Source organism: Juglans microcarpa x Juglans regia, chromosome 1D (genome assembly GCF_004785595.1).
Source record: "Juglans microcarpa x Juglans regia isolate MS1-56 chromosome 1D, Jm3101_v1.0, whole genome shotgun sequence".
In the NCBI taxonomy this organism is placed as follows: domain Eukaryota; kingdom Viridiplantae; phylum Streptophyta; class Magnoliopsida; order Fagales; family Juglandaceae; genus Juglans; species Juglans microcarpa x Juglans regia.
In genome coordinates, this window is record NC_054594.1 from 28374191 (window position 1) to 28390564 (window position 16374).

Genomic DNA, 16374 nt, shown 5'->3' on the forward strand with positions numbered 1-16374 from the left:
GAAATAAGAAACAGAGGTGAAAAATACAATCTGTATTTCCGTAATCTAAAAGTATTACAAAACGTGGCCTTATATACACTTTAATAAAGGCGGGAAAAACAGTTATAAGGTTAAAAATGTATTTTAACTCTAATACCAACAAAGAGTATTTGGCAAACAAATCCTAGAATCTACCCACGCAAAGTTGGAAGCTAAAAAGGCTAATTTTGCGGCTAGTTTTTGAGCTAGAGGCCAATCTAGAGGTTGTAAAGGCAAGCGTAATTGGCTGAAAAATGTTGCTTGAGAGCTTAAGGTAGAAATTAGGCTGACTTTGAGTATGAAAAGTAAAAGAAACAAACTGATTAAAATTGAAGATCATACTAGGACTAAAGTTCCGATAAGAGTCCAATTAAAGGGCTCAGAGAGCGATTGATAAAGTTTGGACAAACATCCAGATGGAAAGATTCAATCAATGCCTATAAAAGGGCAAAATCCAATAGAAGCAAGCATCCAGAGATCGTCTCAGGATACAAAGTAACGCCCTAACTTAAGCTAGAAATCTAGATATGAAATGTTTGCACATGCTTCCATAGGAGAGTGTGAAAGCTGCCCGTTGCGTAATAGAATGCGAACATCGATTTAGATATCGATGTATTTTTCTGGCTTGCTAACTATCGAGAGAATGCATATCACTGACTAGAGGTTGAATGGTCCAGTCTTGAGATATTTTCAAGATCATTTATTAGTGGGCATTACTCGGTGGACGTGTTCGTTCCCCATATTGGATCATTATATATGTACTGTATATGCTTCTCTCATCACAAGTAATTAATTAAACACGTAATACTTTCATCTTATCACATGATAACAGTAAAAAGTAATGGTTATATTAACACTTTCATTAATAAAATATCACATGATAACTAACCATTCTTTAACAATTTCTAGCTTGTATTAGACTCTGTTAGATGCATCAACATACTATTTTATTGCCTCACCCTTACTAGCAAACAGCCTCACCTACGTGAGATGGGATATTTATAGAGGTTAAGGATAAGACCATGTCACGCACATTGGACTTTTTCTTCCTAAAAATAGAGAAGGCGAAGGATCTTCTTTGAAGAAATCATAATCGCTCACTGTTCTAGTAGCTCCATGGCAACGAATTACCATCACAAAACCATTCAAGACGTTAGAGGCAGCCATAACATAATTGGCGAATCTATTCTTGGGCCAAGGCATATACAAGGGTAGAGGCACAATGATAAGGTTTGTTACTTTCGAAGTAAAACTATCAAACAATCAACAAGGTCTCTATTCTCCTAGTTCTAAGACAGTCAGCTATTGAAACATGTACTTTGAAATCAGTCCCTCTTGTCTCTAAAAAGAATAAACAACAGCAAAGCTCCCCAATTGATGTGGTGCGACATGCACCACCACAGGGTAGCAAGTTGGTGATAGAACTTCAAATTCAGCAAGGGCGGTAAAAGGAGACACCATGGAATAGTAAAAGATAAAAGGCTCGAATTATGTATTCTTTAAAAAAAATTAGACAAAGCTCATCATCAAGTGAGAATCATTCTCTACAGCCACCATTTCAACTGAATCAAAAAATTGATGGGTCTCAATCCAACCGTATACTACAAGAACTTACAACTGGGCCAGTCTGCAATTTCCCTCAAATATTGATTCCTGGCTTATACGGGTACCCGTCTGCCCCGGTACCGATCAAAGAACTGCAGACAAGAAAAAACAATAGAACACTTAGTTCCAAATTACACTTGAATATAGAATAAAATGGTTTAACTGCCAAGAGTGAACAGTGGACAAATTTGAACCAGACATAAAAGTAATCCATTCCACCAACTGAAGTGAAAACACTTGTACACAGAAGTATTCAAATCTGCTTCATTTAATTAGCATTGTTGTGTGAATGCATGTTCAATGCCCCAATTCTCCAATGATTTTCCACCATTTAAAGAGTCCTACAGATTCTTTATTGGTAGTCAGTGTTGCACCAAAGAGCTCCCTTGCAATACCAACCCCAGAAATTATTTAGCAGCATAACGGCTTAACGGCCTAATTACATCTAAACATGGAATGCATACACAAAAACACAAACAAATATATATATACATATTTGATGTCGAGAATCCCGGAGACCGTGCAAATGCAACATGTCATTAACCTGGTGAAACCCCAAACCCATGTAACTCATCCCCAACACACGGATCGGGTAAGTTATCGGTTTTTTACTAATAGAAAGTGACCCCTAGAAAATGTTTGCAGCCAAGAGTTCAAACCTTAGACCTAAAGGGAACATACCACCAAGTCCAAGGCCCATACCACTTGAGCCAAATGTATATTTTTAAGTAAAGCAATCTCACTAAAACTATAAAAGGGTGCAACCGAAATACACGAGAAGTGTACAAGAGAGAGCACCCATCTAAGGAGAAGAAAAGAAAAAAGAGTCCATTAAAACTAGGAAATTACAGAGGGCAGTTGTTGTGAGCAGCTTTCCAAATAAAATAAAGTGCCCATATTTAAAAAATGATGTATAATAACAAAAAATCATAAAATACAATAAGATTTAAAAAGTAAATTAATATATTTAGCATATTGATACAATTTGTTAAGGTATTATGCAACCTAACAATCAAGCGATTGACTAATCACATAAAATTTAAACATAGGATATTTTATAATCTTTCTAAAAAAAATATACTTTTTTAATTGGCACCGGGTGTCCAAGAGCAAGTTGTCAAGTCCTGACTAGTATCGGAGGTGCATAGGCCCTCAGAAAGAAGTTTCTCACAAGTGCACCTTGAGCAATTTAAGGGTAAGTTATCCCAGTCTAATGGCCCCTAGAAATTGTTTGCACCAAAGAGAATTTGAACCTTAGACCTAGAGGGAGCACACCACCAAGACCAAGGTCTTTACCACTTGAGCCAACCCCTAGGGGTTTTTATAAAAAAAAAATATACAACCATGATATTTGATAGCCATAGTCAAAATATATCCAAAATGCAATGATCAAAAAAGAAAAAAAAACACAGGTATTCACTTCATGCTAACATTAACAATACAACACAATTAGTAATCATCCTCATCATTAAGTATGAGATCATCTTCATCGTCATCAAAAGATTTGTAACCTCGTCATCTATTTCATCTAAATTAGTTGTACAAATAAACAATATTAGTTAAATCTGATATTTTATGTATTTAAAAAAAAAAAAACACAAGCGCAATTTTTGCCTTTAAGCGCACCAAAAGCACACTTGACTCATGCTTTTGAAAATGCACTTCTTTTTTGGTAAGCAAGGCGCTTTGGCCCAACACTACAACGTGGGTTTTACTCGAGGGTTTTGATGATGAGCCCAGCTCAATGCCCATGGCTTTGTTTGCCACCATTGAGCAGGATGCAACCAAAAGGACTCAGTCAGCTCTCCTAATTCTTAAGTAAAGGGTTAGTGGGACTTGCAAATTGAAGAAACTTGACATGTTCTATCAACTATGACTCTTAAGGGAGTTCTTTCTAGCCAAGGTAGAGGCAAAGGGAGGGGTTCATTGTCTCATACGAAGCTTAAGATTATATTTTGGAATGCGAGACTTGACATGCTCTTGGAAATGCACTTCTTTTTTGGTAAGCAAGGCACTTTGGCCCAACACTACAACGTGGGTTTTTCTCAAGGGTTTTTGATGATGAGCCCAATGCCCATGACTTTGCTTGCTGCCTTTGAAGCAGGATGCAACCAGGCACTTTATCCCAACACTACAACGTGGGTTTTGCTCAAGGGTTTTGATGATGAGCCCAATGCCCATGGCTTTGTTCGCTGCCATTGAAGCAGGGTGCAACCAAAAGGACTCAGTCAGCTCTCCTAATTCTAAGTCTAGGATTAGTGGGACTTGCAAATTGGAGCAACTATGAATTTAAGGGAGTTCTTTCTTGCAAAGGTAGAGGCAAAGGGAGGGGTTCATTGTCTCATATGAAGCCTAAGATTTTATTTTGGAATGCAAGGGCTGATTGAGCCGGATAAACAAACGAGGGTTAGGAACCTACATAATGATTGGAAGGCAGATATTGTCTGTTTACATGAAACTAAAATGGAATTTTCAAGGGCTGTTATAGTGTTGTGCCAATTTGTGGGTCTACAAACATGTGGATGGATGTTATCAAGGTTCAGAAAGGGCTTATGAGGAAATTTTGGCTATGTGGGAATAATTGAGCGGTGGAAAAATTTGAGAAATGTGTAGGGGTATATTAGGTAGCTTGTTCCTTTAAGAATGTCGATGATGACTTTGAATGGACTTTTGCGGGTATGTCAGTTTTTTTAATTCATCTGTGAACAGTATCTCGCACATGTTCACTTGGTAGAGGGTAGTTTCACATGGTCTACAAATCGAGGCCTACCATTTTGGTCTAGAATTGACAATCTCTCTCCTCACTGGGAGACCAATCCAGATATTCCACAAACCACTTTCAAGGTTCTTCATCTTGGGCCTATCATTGCATGTATACATTTTCATCTCCTGCTTGGTTCACTATACCTTTAATTGGCAAATATAAGAAAAATCATTGTTTCCCAAATAATCAAAACCTTTGTTCCCCTGAGCCTCTATCATGATTACTCTTGATCATATATTTCATACATCATAGAAGATTCTTGACCTGATTGTTTCTGATCTACCTCCCATACACACGCAAGAAATTATAATAACAAGAAAATCATGATTCCAATTAATAAAATAGGAGATGCTTTTATGATGACTATAACTGGTTTAACAAAGTCCACCATGCTTGCTACAAAATACGATCCGTTTTAGTTGAAGAAAGAGAAAGGAAAGGGAAGGCTGCTGGGAAAAAGATAAGATGAATTAGAAATATCCAAAGGCATTCATGAGATATATTATAAATGTATATATAAATTTATTTTTTTAAACTAGTCAATCACCTGAGCAATAATAAAAGACTACTGTATTAAACTGGTCAATCACCTGAGCAAGAATGAAAGAATATTGAATCAAAAAAGAACACTCCAATGCAGTTGAACCTTTTTATATTGATGACTAAAATAAGTATCTTTCCAATTGGCCAGAAACCTTCTTTTCTAATTACAATCAGCAGCCCAGTCAGTAAAAATTTCCTATCAATGCACAAGTCTACACACATGATATGTTTCCAGGAGTACCTGTTTTGTTCGGTTACTGATTCCAAATCCATCACTACAACTACAATAGCATCCCTGAAAGTCTTCACAACTGACACGGGAAGTTGAACCCAACCACTTTGGATGCCACGAATCCAAAATAAATAGTAATGCATTTATGGTTTTAAGAGTGCTAAACTATCTCTTGAACTACTAAACCTATAAATGAGAGCTTATGTTAAAGATACGAGTTAATTAATTTACATAATGCTCCACTATATTATAACATCTTGAAATTTCATACTGCTTTACTCCTACATATCATCAAAAACATCCATAATGACTAGAGTTACCCCCAATTCAAGTCCAAATGTAAATCCATGAAGTCCTGCATAACTCATAAGACTCATTCTCTCTCTCGTGTGTAAATGGGCTTCTGTGAGACGAACCACTTGTTCCTTCCTATATGGGCTTCTATGAATACTAAAGCATGGCAAACATTTTATTTTAAAATTTCCAACAGTATATATTTTCTAACGTCACATTTGGTTCGGGGAATCTAGCATTCCTTTCCGCATCCATATTCCCAGAATGTGATGCCTAGGAATCTTTTTTTTTTTTTTTTGATAACTACCTAGGAATCTATATTCCTAGGAATATGACTACACACACGTTTGGAACCCAATAGGAATCTGATACAATTCCTTCGAATATAATATTCTCATCTTTCATTTATTACTAAGTATCCTATAGGAATTTGATTAATTACTAAGTATCCTATAGGAATTAATCATCTTTCCCAAAATATCCCTATGTTTTCACTTCAAATGTATAAGACTGGTTGGTACAAAAAATTGGGAAATTAAATAAAATTTATAGAAAATAACGACTTCATACAAACTATGATTTTTCTTTCATTTTTAAAATATGAAACCGTATATCTTGTTTTAAATATTTTATTTGTTTATTATTTAGAACCAACAAAAACATGTTTGCCTATGTTTTCTATGGAATAAAACAATTACTTGCTTTTACATATAGCATTAAAAAATAATCATAAAGAATTCAAAATAAAGAAGCAACTTTTCTTGTGCACCGATAACTCCAACCAACATATTAAAAAAATACTAGCATAAACCAAGATTTATTTGAAATATATAGCATAGATAAAAAGTGACAACAAAAATATAAGTAAAAAAACCCTAACATTTATATAAAATTTCTGTAATTATAAAAATTACCAAGGATATTTTTGTCCATTTGAAACTAAAATATGTTCCCAGAGTAATGGGAATGTCGAGTCCCACCTCTCTATTAGGGAATCCACAATCCCATCAAAGGGGGGTTGGGAGGGAATCCAGATTCCCATGTCTAGATTCCATTCACTTAAACGCCTCCAAACAGGGTAAATCTTTTAGGATTCCTAAAACGACATTTATTTGAAATATATTGCGTAGATAAAAAAGTGACAACAAAAATATACGTACACAAACCTAACTTTTTAAATAAATATAATTTATGTAATTATTATTATTATTATTTTTATGTCGGGGAATAATTTATGTAATTATAAAAATTATCAAGGATATTTTTGTCCATTTGAAATTAAAATACATTGATACTCACCTCTATTAGGGAATCCACAATCCCATTAAAGGGGGTTGGGAGGGAATCCAAATTCCCATGGGCATTTCGATTCCCTTCACTTAATGCCTCCAAACAGGGTAATCTTTAAGGATTCCCAGGAATCCTAAAAGATTAACCCCACCCCAATAATGCCCCATAACAGTTTATAATTGGAGAATTTTTTATATGGAATAACTTAAAACAAAATGCTAATAAGATATATTTCAAGTTTCAAAATAAGCATACCGATCTGACATATGGCTGTTGGATGAACCAACCAAGAACAGGAATCTTTTGCAGGAAAACTGCCAGTGTCGGCCAGAAGCCACTGCAAAATATGTTCTATCAACTTCTTGAAATGTATAATGATAAATAAATTACTGCAACAATAATGAAAGTAAGAATCCTACAAACCTAAAGAGTACAATGAACCCGTATGACTCCAAAATCATGCCCAAAATAGGCCATCCTATGACAACTAAGAAGAAGCCAACACCAAATGAAATTGTTCCCTGCAGAATCAAGAAAAAGGGAACCAGTGAGAAGACAGGAAGCAATGCGTGCAAACACTGTTATGTGACTCTGTTTTGCTTGTGGATGTGTAGGTGCAAGAGGGAGCAGAGAGAGAGAGAGGATTAAACCTTGAAGTTTTGCCGTTTCATGAAAAATTGCATCGTAGACTTCAGTCCAATGGTCAAAGTCACCCCTGAGAAGAAGAGTATCTGATTAAGTACACAAAAAGTAAGGCAGTGTTAAACATCTATCACTTAAACAACAAAAATTGAGATATATAAAAAATTAGTGAAAAGGAGAAAGGAAAAAGGCGCCTGAGCAAGTAAAAATTAATAACAAGGCACTTACATTTCCCATGGCAAGTAATCCCTTGTCAAAAAAGAAGATAATTCCAAGGAATGAGAAAAATATGCCAAATCCTGTCAATCCTAGTCCAATCTCTGTTCATTTCAAAATTACAAGTATTAGAAGTACAGATATTTAAATAGATTGAAAAGGCACTAGGGACTACTATGATTTTTCAATGAATTATACACGCATACTGTAATCAAGGATCGAGATGGTTGTAACAATTGAAATTATGAAAAAAAAATTGCAACCTTCATTGATCAACCAGTTAAAATTTAATCAAAGCAAATAGCAAGAACTTTTCAGGACTGTACAAGGTAGTCCATGTGTAACACCCCAAACTTTTGAGGTTTCTATTTTAGGAAAACTAGGGCTACCTTTTAATTAGGATTAAATCTGATATGGTGTCCAATGAGGTTTAATAATCAGGTGTCAAAGATCTAACCATCAGATTGTGGAGGATTAATTTTATGAAGACTTGAAACCAGCTCATGGGATAAATTCATTGAATAAGTGGGTCTATGTTTAATGGATAATAGATCCACGAACTTTATACAAGGCTTCTTTCAGTAGTTTGGCCCAGCCTGTGAATTTTTAAAGTCTATTTGGATGCTTAATGGTTAAGTTAGCCTTCTCTTGGATTTTGAAATCCAGGCCCTAAAATTTTGAAGTTCGGCTGGGAGACTAAATTGAGACGAGCAGCCCATATTCTATAAGCCTTTTTGCATATTTAACAAGGTTGGCCAGATATAGGACCAGGCCCATTTGAAATCACATAGCCTGATCGCCCTTTGGGCATATAAGGACCCTTCCTAACTCAGCCGTGAGAGTCTCCCAGATAAATTGAATGTCCACAACTCTCTCTCTCTCTCTCTCTCTCTCTCTCTCTCCAACTTGATCTCTACCCCTTCTCCCCAAAGTTTCCTGTTTCCTCACAGATCCTTCTTCTCCTATAAAAATCACACAAGGCCCTCTTGTATCCGCCATAAGCTGCCTTTCTTAAGCATTTCTAGTTCCTCCCACAAGCTCAGCTGTAAAGCAAAACACCAACACCAAGAGCCACACAAACCAACTCCACATGGAAGCCCCTCTGCACTAGAGACGCCCTCTATTTTCCCTCTCTCCTTTGTTCACTTTGGACCACTGCACCTTCAAACTTCACCCTATAGTTCTCGGTCAACTATTTGTAGGTAACTCTTCCTCTATGCGAAAGTCTCTCTCACAGAAATAGCTTGAAGGCTATTAGGAAGTAATTTTCTGCATGTTATATCATTGAGTTATGGACAGATGTATTACATGGTTTTCTTGAGCTGTGGATACCATGGGTTCACGTGTCTTATGACTATGGATTAATATGGTTATGGTCATGGGAAAAGTATTTAAGGTTGATATGTTATTGGTTTGGAAATGGGTGTTACAAGTTGGATAACCCTTATAAGTTATAAGCTGATTAATATGTGTTATAGGGTCATGGTGTTTTATGTTATGAAAAGGTGAATTATTTAAAGACACATTACAGGCTATTATGTTTAAATATGAGAAGATGGATATAATACCAGATTGAATATTTCAATAGTTATTATGGGTTGATTAATTATGGCAACTGTGGGATTATGAAATTAAGTTATAATTTATTTAAGGCATAACACGGATTGGATGTCATGGGTAGCCTCATTAAGTAAAGTTTCAATCTTTAAATCTGCAGTGCACTTGAGTATATTTTGGCGTAATGACATGTTTATAGGTACCGATTGAGGTGTGCATGATTATTTGCATAAGGGTTCAAGGTAAAGAACCCTTATTGCTATTTTATATACGAAACCACGATCACGATCTTTTACAAAGAAGAAAATATTTTCAAAAAATGAAGTGATAATCTTTTTCTAAACTATATGATAATGATATGTATATGTTTCAATTCATTATTATATATGAATGGCCTATTCTTTGGTAGCCCTTGTTCCATGTACCCCATATTGATTATGAAAGCAATGTATGCAACAGAATTTTATTATACTTTTGCATGTGATATTATGTATATTTATACTACGCCATGCATGAACGAAAGGAAGGACATGATAAGATATGGTAATGCATGATAGGACAAAACATGACAAGAAAGCATGATCATGAGTGAGAGTATCACATGTAAGATATGGCCTATGTTATGATAAGTATGATTGTACCATACGATAAGGGTAGATTGTAATGCCAGGATAGGCACACTCGTAGTGCACCTAATAATGCCACACTCATACGGATTCCCATCCCGAGCCAAGGCCAAAATCAAATGTAAGGATCGCAAACCCTAACTCATGGAGGTCAACAACAGGTACCGGCCAACAAGGAAAGTGGAACTAAGAGCATATGCTTGCATCTACATATGTATGTATGACTGATAAAGTTTTATATTACATATTGTTTTCAAAAATGGAAACCCTATGTTATTATATATGTTTATTATGCGATGTGGTGACTTATTGAGTATTCGGCTCACGTTTTGTTTAAATGTTTTTAGAAGTCCTAGGTGAGAATCAATATGACAATGAAGCTGGAAGACGAGACTTGACTTAGGGAGACAAGGCAAAGGCCTAGCAATTTTATTGATAGAAGTAGGCATAACCTAAATACACAGGACATATACAAGTGCAACACCTAGTTATGATTGTCTAGAGATACAAGAAAGTCATGGAGATTCAAACCATTGAAATCTATTACAACTGACCAATGAAAGTGTTAAAGAAGAAGGTTCTAAGCTCTTCCATTGAAGCATCTTGCAATCCCCTCCCTCCAAAGACACCGCCAAAGACAAGTGGGGATCATCTTCCAAATTGCTGAAGTTTGCAAATTACCACTTAATCCTCTCCAACTCGCTAGGAACTCAACTACCCTTCTCGGCATCACCCAAGCTAGTCCAACTCTAGCAAAGAAGTTGAACCATAAGGTCACGGCCACCTCACAATGCAGAAGTAAAAGATCCATTGTCTCTCAACTTTTCTTGTACATGCAACACCAATCCGTGATAATTATCCAATGTTTCCTTAGATTATCTATGGTGAGGATCCTTCCCAAGGAGGCTTTCCAAAAGAAAGCTACCTTAGGGTGCCTTGGTCTTCCATGGGAATGGGGTTGCGTTGTGCGTAGTGAGACTTGTAGAGCAGGCTGATAGAGAACTTCCCTTTATGCGAATGACTCCAAACTATCTTGTCTGCCTCTCCCACCCTCACCCTTATGGAATAGCAAGGTTGTAGAACTCAATGAATGGATCTATCTCCCAATCTTGTACAGCTTTGAAGAATGTGACGTTCCATTGGGGGACTCTAAATGATAGGTCTAGAATATCTGCAATGGAAGCATCTTGCGATCTCGCAATTCCAAATATACCTAGATAGGCTTCCTTGAGGGTCCTATCACTACACTAAATGTCATGCCAAAATCTTATTCGGTCCCCCTCCACCCACCTCAAACTGAAAGTGTCTCGATAGAGTTCCCCATCCTCTTCTTATGTGTTTCCAAAGCCCCATTGCATGTGCTCCACCCATTCATTCCAAACCCATCCACCCCAAGTCTCTCCAAATTTTGCATCAATGACTACCCTCCACAGAGCTCCCCTCTGTGGTTGATACCTCCACAACCATTTTCCTAATAAAGCCCTATTGAAAATCAATAAGTATTGGACTCACAACCCACCTTCTGAAATTGGAGTTCATGCCAAAGGCCATTTCACAAGGTGGCATTTAAACTTATCATCCATCACCCCCATAAAAAGTCTCGTCGCAACTTTTCTAAACAGTGAGCTATCTTAGTGGGTAGTGGAGATAGAGACAAGAAGTAGGTAGGCAAACTGGATACAGTGCTTTTTATCAACATAACCCTTCCGCCTTTAGAAAAATACATTCTCTTCCAACTGGCCAATCTTCTCTCTATTTTCTCAATTACTCCATCCCATATAGACATTGATTTAAAAGAGGTGCCCAAAGGGAGACCAAGTTATTTCATTTGCAAAGAGGAGACTTTGCACCCTAGCATGAAAGTCAAGTTCTCCATGTTAGGTACATTACCCACCGAAACCATTTCTGATTTTGCTAGATTCACCTGCAAGCCCAAGACGGCTTCAAAGAATAGAAGTGCCCTCAAAGCTTGGATGTGATCTTGGATGGCCTCACAGAACATAATTGTGTCATCTGCGAATTGAAGGTGAGATATATCGAGTGTGCCATTGCTTGTTTTCCCACAATACCTAAAATCATTTTGTTGAAAGCTTCCATTACAAAAACAAAAGGAGATGGAGATAACGGATAACCTTGTTTGAAACCTCAGGAGCTTTTGAAGAAACCGTTTGGTGTACCATTCACCAATGTAGAGAATCGAGAAGACGAGATACAATGCTTGATCCAAGAACGACATCTCACCCCGACACCATAGCGCTCAAGCACGGATAGAAAAAAAAAAAAAAATCCAATTCACTCAATCATAGGCTTTTGCCATATCCAACTCACAAAAAAGCCCCAGTATTCCCGACTTAAGCCTAGTATCCAAGCATTCATTAGCAATAAGCACCGAATCAAGAATCTGTCTACCTCTAACAAAAGCATTTTGAGGCTTTGAAATGAGCTTCTCCATCACCGGACTCAATCAATTTGCCAATACCTTTGAAAGGATTGTATACATGCCACTCACTAGGCAAATGGGACAATAATCTTTTACCTCTATAACACCTAGTATTTTTGGAATAAGGGTGAGGAAAGTTGCATTGAGACTTTTTTCGAATCTTCAATATTCATGGAACTCATGAAAGACTCTTATGACATCATATTTAATCACATCCCAACAAGCCTGAAAAAATGCCATAGTAAATCCATCGGGACCTAAAGCTTTCTGATAAGTACTTCCTTTGACTCTCTTTCAATTTTAATAAAGTATGTTTTATTTTAATTTATGGAATATTTTATGTGATACCCCATACTGAGTGATAAGGGTAGATGGTGTATGGGATCTCATATTGCTTGAGAAAGAGAAGTTCTTACCCTTTATAATAATTTCAATGGGGCTCCAATTGTATCATTGACTACTATTTTCAAAGTATAGACCCAGATGTAGCTTGGGCCTCTCTTAGGGCGTTACAAATGGTATCAGAAACTATACCAACAAAAAATGTGAGACTTGAGTCGTGCCACCTACAACAGACTAAACAAGAACGTCAAGAATTTAAAGGGGGGAGATTGTGATACCCCAATATTGAATAATAAGGACAAGTGGTGTATGGGATCCCATATGAGCTAAGCTACTTCTGGCCCACATTTGTATTCCCCTTTGGATCCAAGAATAGCTACATGGACTAAATGTCCTATCCAAGCCCAAAACTTACTCTGAATAGTCTTGAAAAAGCTTACTCTGAATGGTCTTAAATAATGATGGTTGAGATCAGATTCAGTATGTTTAAACCAAAAAATGCTTGGTTTTTATTTTGGTTGTAGGTGTAACCATTCCACTATTAAAAATATAGAAAAAGGAAGTAATAGAAAAAGTACTCCAATATAAAGATCTCCATTAGTATGAAAACCGATTGTAGACCACCACAAACAAACACCAAGAAAAGCAAAATTTAATGGTCCGAGAGCACCCCCTCGAGTAAAAGCTTCCACAGTTGACCAAAATGAGGATCCCAAATTGCATGAGCAATGGGTATTACATGTAAATTTCCGGTACCCATGTCTCAAAATTTCCTTGCCAAGCTACATGAACAGACTTCTGATTTTGAAAGTCTGCAGAAAAATTATTGGTAATAGCACAAAATAGGAAGCAAAAATATTTCGATAAAGATGTTTCTCCGACATATCATGATGACTTTCAAAGTCATGTGCAGTAGCAATATCAAACAAAATGCAACGAATATGCTAAGCCTAGGCTAAACCTTGGAAATCTTAATGCCATAGAGCCTTTCAAATCCTCCTAGCCATTATCCTACTACAACAATTCTAGCTAAATAGAATGCCCACTAGACTATATAACACCAAAATCAAGGGAAAGAACAAAGTCAACAATTTTGCACCTAAACCTTCTCAACAACCAAGATTTAATCAATCATGTTACCGTACTCCTCCACTATTCAAATTGCAAAGGCCCCCAATTCCAAATTAAAATCCACATCTTAGTTTGAGACTCAGTCCCAATCATGCTCCAATTCTTAGTTGGTTGTATACCACACACAGCCACAAGTCAGGAATCCCACAGCTCCTTCTCCATCTTTAATCTCAATTGTTGGTTTGACTCCCATTCTAGTAGATCCCTTCAAACATCCACTTTCATTGGCACATGTTCCCTTTTCCTCACTATGGCCTCTCTAAAACCTTGGCCTCCGCCTCTTAATACTTCCCCTATCTTCTTTAGACATCCCCTCTTCATCACCCCTCTTCACTACTTCAGCCTTCAATTCTTACTTTCCAGCAGTCTATGGTCAAAGGCCTACCATGGACATGTTTACACAGACACACAAGTGAATTCCCACGAAAATCCCAACTTTAACATTTGAATGGCCCCAATGTAAAGGGGACAAACAGAACTCAATATGATGAAACTTTCAAAGGCCATTCATGCATGTTAAAATGATCTAAGCTAGAACTACATAAAACCTAAGCAATTTTTCTAGCCTCCAAGAACTTCCAATAATGCCCCAAATAATATCAACATATACAACATTAAACATATTCCTGTGTATGTCAACAACCAATTACATAAACAGATCTAGCAATACAAATAAGTTAGATACTTAGAAAAAAAAAATAAGTTAGATGACTTGACCACCATATATATATTGAGCCCTACCACGGTCCATCATCATTCCTACTTTTGATTCAGAGCCTCTAGGCATAACTTTAAGAACTTAAAAATGAGAAACTTATTCAAGCCATCTTGGCATTCTATAATACTTATAGACAAATCATACCTGCAAGGACGTGAGTCCTCTAAGTAATTGCACAATTTTTCTCTATGAAAGAAATGCACAAGGCCTGCCACCTTCAACAAAGATCAAGCATTTTTTTACCAATAGTCTCTGGACCAAAAGGCATCTCCTAACCCCATAAGCATGTGGAGGGTGAGGTCACCTGTATGAGTTTTATCTAATCGTCTGCCTAAATCACACAGAGAAAAGCACACATGGAAGGTTGGAAAAACTGTAGCTACTGGTTAAAACTCTAAAACGAATGTAATACTGTGATCAATGCTGAAAACCAGGAAAAAATCATGAACCTAATTTCCAAATTACATATTCAGGGTCATAATTATAGAAAAGATCCCTAGCATCTGTTGCGTATTAGCAATAAGTCAATGCTGAAAACCAAACTGAAGGAAGTAGTTAATAAACCTTTTGAATCACGGGGCTCGTACAACCTTGGGTAGGTCATATTTATACGTGCAACGATGGCTTTGAGCTACTCGTTCTCAAATGTTATGACATTAATAAAATATTTGTTGATACTCCCCGGGAGGGAGAGGGCTGGGGGGAAGCAGTACATATCATTTCAATATAATATCAAAGTAAATAAAATAAAATCTGCAATTCCAAGCCTTTGATTTCCTTCAAAGCAAGCATACTTTACCAAAAGGAAATCAAAAGCAATAAAAATAGCAATACTGTAGCCAAAAAGTACTAAAGAATAAACAAAAATATCAATATGCACTCACTCTTTCGGTCATTCATCTCGAACGAAACCATTTTCAGTGATTCAGAAGTGCCTCGCCTTCGCTGCGCCACAAACGAGAAAATTTAGACTCGAGAAAGAAAAGGCCAAATTGCAATAGACAATTAAAAGAAAAAAATTGAATGAGGGGGTTTGGATTTGAGAATTTCGAGTTCAAAAAAGATCAGGATGTAATAGTACCACCTCGGTGGATCTTAAGAAAAGCGAACGCCAATTGACGGTAGGAGGAACTAGAAACGGAGATTTATTGAAGTCCAAAAACAGAGATTTATTGAAGTCCAAAACTCCGTTCGGTTGCGGAGAAAAAAATTAGGGAGATAGAAAGTGGAAACCTAGCCCCTAAGTTTGCTCTTGCTTTCGTTCGTGTTTCTCGGAAACTAGTAGGAAAGATCAAAGAAATTGCAGAGAGAGCGAAGGGAAAAGATGGAGAACCTGTCCGCCTGTCTGAAAAACGTCAGAGCAGGAACCGTTGTGCGAGAGAGAGAGAGAGAGAGGAGGGGGGTGGGTTGGGGGATCGCGTGAGTTGACACAAATACGTCTAGTATTATCGGTATTTTTCTGCTTCAAAGCGAAGGAAATGATGCGGTCCATGTTGTTAAGAAAATATCATTATTATTAAAAATTATTTTTTTTTTTTATTTTTTTTTTTAAATTTACACAATATATGATTATAAATATTTTTATTCTTTTTATTATTATTGTTATAAATTTTCTTGACCATATTATTATTATTATTGTTATTAGACTGAAATATGCAATGGATAGTACATTAATTTATTTATTTTATTAGCATTTTTCTTATTATTATCCATTTAAGTATTCTCCAGTTTCTTTTAAAATGTAGATGTCATACGACAAATAAAGTTGGCATATTGATTAAAAGAACAAATGAAGCCACCTAATAGTAAAGAAATGTGAAGGTATTTAGGTGAACCGTCTTTTAAATCTTTTTAACAAAAATGAGACATATTTTGTAATGGATTTTGTGAAAGTGTTAATAACCGTCCCAGTCAACTAACTGATTAACAACTACAACTAATAAGCTCCTCTCAGTT

The 16374-nt window shown here is 36.5% G+C and overlaps 1 protein-coding gene across 3 annotated transcripts; it reads right to left on the bottom strand.

The window, feature by feature from the left end:
* Nucleotides 1-1480: 1480 nt before the first annotated feature.
* Nucleotides 1481-15906, bottom strand: LOC121234469 (vesicle transport protein GOT1-like). 3 transcript variants are annotated; one of them, XM_041130412.1, is made up of 7 exons: nt 15752-15906; nt 15303-15363; nt 7617-7708; nt 7397-7477; nt 7170-7267; nt 7002-7083; nt 1481-1715 (listed from the first exon to the last, which is right to left on the bottom strand). In XM_041130412.1, exons 2-7 carry the CDS (start codon nt 15331-15333, stop codon nt 1677-1679), a joined length of 423 nt encoding a protein of 140 aa, XP_040986346.1. In that variant the 5' UTR covers nt 15334-15363; nt 15752-15906; the 3' UTR covers nt 1481-1676. The 3 variants fall into 3 exon arrangements, with proteins under 3 accessions (XP_040986346.1, XP_040986360.1, XP_040986354.1); XM_041130426.1 differs by having other exon boundaries at nt 15500-15844; XM_041130420.1 differs by having other exon boundaries at nt 15503-15843.
* Between the last annotated feature and the right edge of the window lie 468 nt (nt 15907-16374).

Excerpts from the sequence above, each read along its gene's own strand:
- LOC121234469 (XM_041130412.1), bottom strand. The coding sequence starts at position 15,333 with ATGGTTTCGTTCGAGATGAATGACCGAAAGA. Across the intron at positions 7,478-7,616 it reads GATTACTTGCCATGGGAAAT|ATACTCTTCTTCTCAGGGGT; the intron begins GTAAGTGCCTTG and ends GTACTTAATCAG. Across the intron at positions 1,716-7,001 it reads AACAGCCATATGTCAGATCG|TTCTTTGATCGGTACCGGGG; the intron begins GTATGCTTATTT and ends TCTTGTCTGCAG.